The sequence below is a fragment of the Chanos chanos genome, chromosome 6 (assembly GCF_902362185.1).
Source record: "Chanos chanos chromosome 6, fChaCha1.1, whole genome shotgun sequence".
NCBI lineage: Eukaryota > Metazoa > Chordata > Actinopteri > Gonorynchiformes > Chanidae > Chanos > Chanos chanos.
In genome coordinates this window covers 14,561,986-14,572,229 of record NC_044500.1, presented here as the reverse complement: position 1 = coordinate 14,572,229, position 10,244 = coordinate 14,561,986, and the positions used below count along the sequence as shown (strand labels likewise).

The 10,244-nt window shown below is 40.0% G+C and overlaps 1 protein-coding gene across 1 annotated transcript; it reads left to right on the top strand.

Moving 5' to 3' along the window:
• The first annotated feature begins 1,210 nt into the window (after window positions 1-1,210).
• LOC115815111 (odorant receptor 131-2-like) lies at window positions 1,211-3,846 on the top strand. The gene is made up of 2 exons (XM_030778075.1): window positions 1,211-2,147; window positions 3,776-3,846. The coding sequence occupies exons 1-2, from the start codon at window positions 1,211-1,213 to the stop codon at window positions 3,844-3,846; spliced, it is 1,008 nt and encodes a 335-aa protein (XP_030633935.1).
• The last annotated feature ends 6,398 nt before the right edge of the window (window positions 3,847-10,244 follow it).

Genomic DNA, 10,244 nt, shown 5'->3' with positions numbered 1-10,244 from the left:
AGGAAGTAGCATAAGAGCGCATCGCTAACGTTAGCATTAGAAAACCTAATGCTTTGCCAATGCTAATGTTACCACCGATGGTTGAATCTGAAAGAGTTAGACCAGCTCCTGCGGTGTACGGAGCTAAAGTGGGGGCTAATTTTGGTTTCCACAATAAAGAAGGCACTAAGCAGATTGACAAGAGCCATGCTGTTTGCAAAATGTGCCATACCAAAATCAAATACTCGGGGAACACAGCGAATCTGAGTGCACACTTAGCAAGACACCATTCTGATGTACAGCTAATGGAACAGCAGACGAGTGGATCTAAAATTAGATTTAAAAAATATATCGCCTTGCTTGCTGTATCACAATATATCACAATGAATTGAATCATAACCCCTTTATCGGGATATGTATTGTATTACCAGATTCTTGCTGATACATAGCCCTACTAGTAACATGTTAGGATGGGATAAATACAAAGGAGAATTTCCCTATGGACATCAATGAAGTGGATATTAACTTTCATAGGGCAGACAGTTGCTTAACATTTCTAAAAAATGTGAAAACCGTTTCATTTACCATTACGACTCAGGTATTATGCAAACACTACTCGTTTTGAAGACAACTAATAAGGCAACAAACCGATCAATCAGTGCTGCTGTTATTGCTTTTCAATCACACTGTAATACATAATGACAGAATATTTGCTTTGTTGTTGTTGTTGTTGTTAACTGCACCGATTGATGGCAACTGTTACTACATGGAGCGAAAAAAAAAAAAAAAGAACAACGCCCACATTTGAGTTTTTCAAAATATTATAAATAATATTTATAATTATAAATCTGATCAACTAATGCTGATCTTATTGTTTGTGCAGTCATGCTATATTCATTACTGAAATTCTTTTTTTGTTAACTTCACTCTTTGATGGCAACTATTGGGCAGGGGCCAAAAAAAAAAAAACCCACCACCCACACTTAAGTCATTTGACATAGTATAAATAAATAAGCACCGTATTACAGATGTCACTGCAGAGTAGATCAGTCTTAGTGTGTGCACATGCTCTTTCCTTTGCTGAATATAATTTGTTATATTTCAAGTTCTGTTCACATCATTGGGAGTAAACAAATAATGTTTTATTGTTCTCATCTTTATCTTCTCTTTTTTCAACTACATGCATTATGCTTTTTAGTTTTTGAGATGTGAAAATCTGTTGAAGACAAAAATGCAGAGCACAACTAAAAACAGCAATGTGAGCATTAATTCAGGATTTTACTTCTCAAGACCTTTAAATGAGAAAATATTGCTTGTACAGGTACTAGTTGGGATTTTCCTGTATGTGAACTTCATAATGATTTTTACCTTCCTAAAGAAGGAGGTTTTCAGAGAGGATACTCGGTATATTTTGTTTGCGCAAACTCTCTTCAATGACTCTCTTCTCATGCTTTTGACTGATTTAGCTGTAGTTTGGAGTTACTACAGTTACCCTATCCCAATGATTCCATGTTGTATACTTTGCATGCTTCTGAACTGGCTTAACAACTGTACTCCTTTGACACTGGTGGCAATGTGTCTAGAGCGCTATGTGGCCATCTGCATGCCATTGAGACACGCTGACATCTCCAATTCCAGAAACAGAAAAATTGGACTTCTGATCATCTGGACTATCAGTTCTGTGAAACCCTTTCTTATTCTTATTGGGTTCATAGCTGTCAACCCATCTAGCACTATGCAGTCCTCTGTAGTTTGCAGTATAGAGATAATGCTAACATTTACCTGGCAGAGTCAATTAAGAGCTGTTCTTTTACAGTTATACTTCATCTGCATGTTTGTCATCATTGTGTTCACCTATATTAAAATTATGATGGCTGCAAGAGCTGCTTCCTCAGACAATAAGAAATCTACATACAAGAGTCTCAGAACAGTACTTCTTCATGCCTGTCAACTCTTCCTGTGTTTGGTTCAATTTTTAACCCCATATATAGAGATGGCAGTTATGCAGATTGATTTTATGTTGTTTATCAATGTAAGATACTCTAATTTCATAGTGTTTGTTATTGCCCCACGCTGCCTAAGTCCACTAATCTATGGAATTAGAGATGAAAAGTTTTTCCTTGTTTTAAAAGACCATGCCTTGTTTGGTCTTCCAAAGATTATTTCAGGTGCGTTTCATGTCAACCAGCGTAGACTGAAATTTGTCAAAACAAGGCCACTGCAAATGTTATATACTTGAAATGTGTTATGGAATATCTTAATGTTTCAAACACTAACATAATGGAAAAAGTATTTTCTTTAACAAATGTCAATCACCAAATTTCCCTCAAAGGAATATGTGATGGATCTGGCCTTCACTAATGTCTGTCTGCAGTGTTCTTTATCCTTTGTTCCTAAACTGCAACCTCTCATTAAGCACTGTCTGTATACACCTCCTGATTCAAGCATATTTCATTCTTCCTTTTGTCTTGCCTTCAAATTTTATGCTCAATCTTGATGAAAGAAAAATAAAAGATTCTCAATTAATGAATTGTGCAGTAGCTTTTCGAATCTATGTTGTTCTGTGACCGATTTGATCAGTGCTCAAAGGTAAAGCTGAAGTCCTGGACTTTTCATATTCCACTGATATGCATGTACTCCCTTCCTCTGGAATAGTTTACCTAAAGAAGTTAGAGAGGCAAACTCTCTCAATACCTTCAAAACAAAACCAAAGACTTATCTTTTTTCTTGAATTTATGTATGATATAATTTTGATTTGACTTTGTTATAGACATGTAAAGCCCTTTGAGATTATAAATAGTGATATTGGGCTCTAAATAAATATTATTATTATTATTATGTATTCATCCATCTGTGGGTTTAAAGGCATATCAGCCTATTATTCAATGAAGCAAGAAAATATGTCCCTCACTTAACTTATTTTTCACTCTCATGAAATTAATTTTATCTTTTAAGGAGAAATGTCCCTCTGAGACACATGGTCTCATTGAAGCCGATGGATGCCTCTGACAATTTTCTGACCAAAAGTTTGTGGGAAAACTATTGCTTTGCATTATGATTCTAACTTTTGGAAAGAACCTGTGCCCTCTGACTTATTGTCATGACGAAGTATTACTATAGTACGGACCTGTGATTGCTAAATTACTATATGCTGTGATATGTATCTGTGTGTTAGAACAATGAGAATTTATTACGTGGAAGACAAGACCTCTGAGTGAACTGTGTGTCTGTAACACCTGGGGAGTGAACACCAAGTATCCTGTGCTCCATGAGGAAAGTTATCTTGTAAACTCCCACACGTCCTTGGACTTGTTTGTCTCACTGTATGACAAGCCCTGCATTTCTCAACTTCAGTGAGAACTGTGTTCCACTGAGGTGTGCTTCTCCCATGCCACATGAAATAAAGACTGATTTATAAAGTCTGTATTGGTTGATTCTTCAGAGACTTAGCAACTCTCTTCCAGATGAGGGACTTTCCCTCACACATTCAGATTTTTAGTTTGCTGTATTTTTTCGCTAAAGACACTGATTTTTATATCAAATTAAAACAATCTGGTTTCGAGGATATGACAGTGAGTTTAGTTTACTTGCATGTGTTCCACAGTTTCCAGCTATCAACATGTTAGAGTATCTTAAACAGATGGAACAGGATGCTCTCAGAATAAATACACATGGTATGCTGGTTAGCACTTGGGCTTTCCAAGAATGATCTTCTGGGTTTGTAGTCCTGGTTATGGCTGCTGTCTGCATGGAGGTTGCATGTTCTCCCCATGTTTGTGTGGGCTCCCTCCCACAGCCAAAGACATGCATTTAAGAGACATGAGATACTCCTACCAAGCCATTGGCCCATATTTGTCCCATGTGTGAGTGATACCTACTGCTGCTAAGTTGTTAAGACAGGTTAAATGCAGGGGTGAATTTCAATGGGTATCAGATGAGTGTATGTTAACTAATATGCACTCTACAACAATGGTACCTAACAATTCTAACAAACACGACAACCGTATTTATTACCATTATGGCTCAGGTCTCTTGCAAATGCTGTGCACATTAAAAGAATTGCTTAAGAAGGCAACAGGCTGATCAAGCAGAGGTGCTCTTATTGTTTTTCAGTACAGAATATAGTATGACTACACATTCTTTTTTTGTTAACTTCACTGTTTGATGGTAACTGTTGCTGCATAAGTAAAAAAAACAAAAACAAAAAACCCACAGATTTCAGTCCTTCGACATAGTATAAATATATGAGTACCTTATTACAAATGGTACTGCAGAGTAAATTAGTCTTGGAGTGTGCACATGCTCTTTCCTTTGTTGAATACAATTCTTGTTTCAAGTTTTGTTTACAATAATGGGAGTAAACAACACTTTTTCTACTCATTTTTAAATGCACAACATTGTGCTGTTTAATTTTTGAAATGTGTAAATCTGTAAAATGTGTAAATTAAAGACATTTTTCAAAAATGCAGAGTGTGCTGTTACAGTTGTAACAAAGTCTCTTTTTTGTCTCTGTAACACCTCCTAGTGGTGTACTTAGGTAACATTTAGAAATAAATCCGTAGTGATGTCACAGGAAGTCAGATCCAGGAAGTAAGGATAACCGGGAAGTTTGTTCAATCAGTGCAGTGTGACATGTTGATGAATGCTCTGACAGATCCACTCACATCTGCTCTCATCCTCTGTCTTTTGTGGCATCATCTGTATGTATATTGTTATGTCACACTTACCTAGGCATTTTTGTTGATATTTTGTAACACTTGTGAAGTTTGTGTAATGTTGTACCAAGTGATTAGCGAAAGTTCTTCAGACCATTAATATTGAGTTTCATCTTTTATTGTAGTTTCACACTTTCTACGTTAATAAACCTGTGGATGACAAAACAGCTGTCCTCAGAGTGTTAATGGAAGAAAGGTGTTGACACTTGCTGCCAGTTCCCCTTCTCATACGCTCAAGGAGGGAAAGACAGTACACAGAGTATAATTAATAACAGCAATGTGAACATTTACTCAGGATTTTACTTCAAGACCTTTAAATGAGAAATTGTTGATTGTACATATACTGGTTGGGATTTGCCTGTATGTGAATTTTCTAATGATTTCTACCTTCCTGAAAAAGGAAGGTTTCAGGCAGGACACTCTACTTTGTTTGAGCTGACACTTTTCAGTGATTCTCTTCTCGTGGTTTTGACTGATTTAGCTGTAGTTTGCGATTACTACAGTCCCCCTATCCCAGTGATTCCTTGTTCTACACTTTGCGTGGTTACATTACATTACATTTATTTAGCTGATGCTTTTATCCACAGCGACTTACAAGTGGGGAAACAGCTCAAGCTCTAGTACAGTGAGAGACCTATGAGTAAGCGCTAAGTATTCCAACTGTGTAAAAGTGCAAGCAATAAGTATGAGTTTTCTTTCAAGACAGAGGCAGGAGAGTAGGTAGGGAAGAACACAGTAGGTGCAAGTAAGGCATGTTAGGGTATTACAGGTGTTAGGTGTTAGGGGGGGAGTTGCTCTTCATGAGGTTCTTGAAGACAGAAAGGGACGCCCCTGCTCTGATGACAGTTGGTAGCTTGTTCTACTATTTGGGAACCATAAACAGAAACAGTCTGGACTGAAATTGCCTTGTGTGTAGGGATGGCAATGCCGGACGATGTTCCTTGGAGGAACGCAGTGGACGAGAAGGAGCATAAGCCTGTATTACCGAGTGCAGGTAGATGGGTGCAGACCCAAAAGTTGCTATGTAAGCAAGCATTTGTGACTTGAATTTGATTTGGGTGGCCACTCATAGCCAGTGGAGGCCAATGAGTAGTGGTGTGACATGTGCCCTTTTAGGCGGATTGAAAACCAGACACGCCACCATGTTCTGGATCATCTGTATGGGTTTCACTGTACCTGCTAGAAGGGCACTACAGTAGTTGAGCCAAGAGATAACCATGGCCTGTACCAAGAGTTGGGTGGCATACTGAGTCAGGTAAGGACTGATTTTCCTTATGTTGTAAAGAGCGAAGCGTCACGACCGGGAGACCAATGCAACATGGTCAGAGAAGCATAGCTGGTCATCAATCATGACCCCCAGGTTTCTCGCTACCTTGGGGTTAGGGATGAAGAGGCAGTTTTTATGTTGATATTGCTGTGGACAGATTGGCTGGGATGACCAAGAGGTCAGTCTTAGAATGGTTTAGTTGAAGATGGCATTCCTTCATCCATGTGGATATGTCTGAGAGACAAGCCAAGAGCTGCACTGAGACCGTGGAGTCATCTGGCAGGAATGACAGGTATAGTTGGGTATCATCTGCAGGGCAGTGATATGAGAAGCCATGCCAGCGGATAACAGGACCCAGGGGCTTGGTGTATATTGCAAAGAGAGGGGGTCCCAGCACCGAGCTTTGGGGCACCCCTGTAGAGAGTTGATGGGATGTGGACGTCTGTCCTCACTATGATACAATGAAGGTGCGCCCAGTTAGGTAAGATTCAAGCCAAGAATGTGCTTTGGCTGGGTTTCCCATATCAGAGAGAATGGATAGCAGGATCCAGTCGTTGACTGTGTCAAAGGCTGCTGATAGGTCCAGCAAAATAAGAACTGAGGACTTACCTGCAGCTCTGGTTGCCTTTAGGGCCTCTGTCACAGACAACAGAGCCATTTCAATGGAGTGGCCTCTCTTAAAGCCTGACTGGTTTGCATCAAGGAGGTCATTTCAAGTGAGGACCTTAGATGGAAGGAATGGAAGTGAAGAGACCGTTCGGTAGTTCTCAACTTGAGCAGAGTTGAGTGAAGGCTTTTTGAACAGAGGTGTTATCCAAGCCAGTCTGAGTGTGTTTGGAAACGTTCCTGAGGTCAGTATTTATCACTAGTGTGACTGCTCTCACAATTATGGGTAATACAGCTTGGAGGAGGTTGGTGGGAATGGGGTCCAGCGGGCATGTACACTGCTACATGTTAGGAGTGTAGATACCTCGCTCTCAGTGAGGGAGGTGAAAGAGGGAAGTGAAGCGCCATTGACTGGGGGAGATAGAGGACATGTAGTAAGTGGATGTTTATATCACCTAGGACGGCTTATGTCAAATTGTCCGCCGCAGACCGCCATCAGTCCACGACAAGGAAACTGCCGGTCTGCAGACTCCTGCCACCTCGCCTGTCAAATTATGCTCGGTGCCTCTGTCAGTCACCCCACCCCCTTCACTGAACTTCTTGCTTCGAAAATAGTTTATTAAATATCTTTTCTTTTCAAAATTTTAGAATGTTAAGCCTTCCCGCCCATGCGAACTTGCATCCTTTGTTCACTCAGTCATTTCAGAACTCACTCAATCGCATGCTATTTTAGCTGTCGTTTAGTCATGGCATGTTCCAAACAAGTCTAGATTCCTTTTTTAGGAAACAACCAGCATCTAACAATGTTAATTTAAACGAAGAACCAGAGGCAAAAAAACATCGCCCTTTTACTCGTAATTACGACTCATGTATTAAATTTGGTTTTATTTCCAGCAATAGCTTCCCCCCAAAGGCAGTCTGTGTCATTTGTCAAACCATGCTAAGCAACAAGGCTATGAAACCATCGAAATTGCGCCGGCATGTAGAAACAAAACATGTACATCTCAAAGACAAATCGGAGGATTTCTTTAAAAGGAAAAGGGATGAATTGGCTAATCAAACTACAGTACTTACAGTTTAATGGAAAACGAGAAACTCGCAAAAGCATCATACATAATTTCACACCACATTTCAAAATGCCAGGCTCCATTCACGATAGGAGACAAACTCATCATGCTGTCGCTAGTCAGTGCTTGCTCTGAGGTGTTGGGCCCGGCTGCTGCTGCAAAGGTGAGGGAAACCCCTTTGTCAGATGACACAGTCTGCCATAGAATTGCAGACATGGCAGCCGATATTGAAACACAAATCTTAGAGTGAGTAAAAGCATCAAACTGGTTTGCTATTCAATTAGATGAGAACACTGATATTTCCAATGCAGCCATGCTTCTGGTGTACATCAGATATGCTTACGATGGACGGTTCCACAAGGATTTCTTGTGTTACAAAGAGCTGCCTCTAAGCACAACTGCTGGAGAAAATCCAGCCTTGCCGCACATCTGCATGATCAGGCCTGGGTTATAAAGCTCGCTAATCTGTCTGACATACTGGACCATTTAAAACCAACTAAACCTGTCAATCCAGGGCAGAGAGTGTGACATTTTTCAGGATAAACTTTTGGAACTCTCATGCAATGCTGTTCTACACTCGCAATTCGGCCAACTTTAGCTGTCAGAATTCTGGCTGTCATGCTTTGAGGAATATCCCCAGCTTAGTGAGATGGCTGTGAAAACAATGATGCCTTTCCACTCCATCTATCTGTGCAAGACAGCTTTTTCTTACCTCACAGCAACAAAGACAAAATACCGGAACAGGCTTGTCTCAGAAAACACACTTCGAGTGGCCTTGTCATCATGTCTTCCTTGTTTTGATCAGTTAGCTGTAAGAAAGCAGGCGCACCCATCGCATTAGAATGGCGTCATTAATCTCTGGTCACTGCATTATTTCCTGCAACCCAAATTCTCATGCATTAGGAATGCTGTGCTTTATGGTTAAAGCATGTTTTTAAATAGAATTTGATTTATTGGGTTAGATGTCAGCCTGCAATGTGCAAAAGCTGGTCATGTTCAGTTCTCAGGTGCATCTTTTCTCTTTCTCTCTAAGGTTATAAAATAAATAAGAACCTCTCAAGTTTGTGTTGAGAATGTAAAATTAGTCATCATATTGTAGGCCCATATCCAGCCAACATGTTTTAAGCCCATAATAGGTCCAGGTTTCTTGACTCAGTTTTCTTCATGTAGTCCCTTTTCACTGATATGTGTTGGGAATGTTTATTTAAAAAAAAAAAAAAAAAAAAGTTTATAGGTTATTGGGACATTGTTAGTTTTGTCAGTGGTTTATGTTCAGCCAAAATAAACCACTAAAAAGTCCAAATAATAATAATAATAATAATAATAATAATAATAATAATAATAATAAGTAATAATAATAATAATAATAATAAAATCTCATAAAAAAAGATAAATCAGTTAAAAATAAATAAATGTTCATCTCTGATGTGTGTTGAGAATGTTCATAAGAATCAGCTTATAGGTTATTAGGCATTGTTATTTTGGCAGTGATTTTATGTTCTGCCAAAGCACTTCTGTTGTAGGGTTTCCAATATAATTTTTGTTAATAATGTTCTATGGGCACATAGATATTATTATTATAGGCCTATCAATCTATCCTTGGGGGGGGGGGGGGGGGGGGGGGGGTGCGCTTGTAATCCCGAGGTCTGACATGACTGGGCCCCAGGACAAAGAAGAAAGGCTGATGAGTAGCGGGCAGCCATGTTCAGGAATGGAAGACATCGGTGTGTCTATCACCTATTTGTTCTGGTGGACGTTAAATGACAACCACAGAGACTTTGACCGGAGCAGTCACCATAACAGCATGGTACTCAAAATAGGTGTATTTGTGTGAGGTTGCAGCAGTGGAGCGAATGTTGGAAATTCGATTGCCAGTCCCACCTCAGGAGGTATGGGAAAAGGTGTAGGTACTGGACAGGGCAGCCAGGGTAGTTTTCTGGTTTGATCCATGTTTCAGTGAAAGCTAGTAGCTCAAGCTATAGCAGGTCAGCATGTGCATTAGTGAAATCAGCTTTGTTAACTGCCAATTGGCAGTTCCACAATCCAACAGAGAAGGCGGCACATGTGGTTGAAGAGTTGCAAAGAACAGATGTTAGCCAAATTTCTTTGCCTTTTGCCACGGCAATACCGGCAAGCACCAGAGACAACATGAATGGAGTGGGAGCACAGTTTATAGTGCTGAGTACAGAGTTTAAGTGCTCGGGCAAATAGGACCGTTTGCCTTGTCGTCAGTGGCCTTGCTTGGTGGACTTGCACAGGTAGAGTCGCTGGACTTTACCCAAGTAGGGCTTCACACAAGGAGGGCTTCCTACGAGGGCAGACGCTTACCCTGGCGCTTCAGCAGCAAGCTCTATTGATATCATATGAGCTTTATTGAATGCAGTTGTTCACGCATCAGGATTGATTGCATCAAACTGAGTACACCCTCCGTATTACCGAAACAAAAGGTTTGATTTTGTAGGCGTGAGCTCATTCACGCTCCCTGAAACTCGCAACAACTGACCGATAATCACAACAATAATCAAACAATGATGTATAATTAATGTGCTTAAAGTGAGGGTATACCACACAGGAAGATCCAAGAATGAAATTAAGAAGTAGCATTCACCA

Excerpts from the sequence above, each read along its gene's own strand:
- LOC115815111 (XM_030778075.1), top strand. The coding sequence starts at position 1,211 with ATGCAGAGCACAACTAAAAACAGCAATGTGAGCATTAATTCAGGATTT. Across the intron at positions 2,148-3,775 it reads TCTTCCAAAGATTATTTCAG|CCAAAGACATGCATTTAAGA; the intron begins GTGCGTTTCATG and ends TCCCTCCCACAG.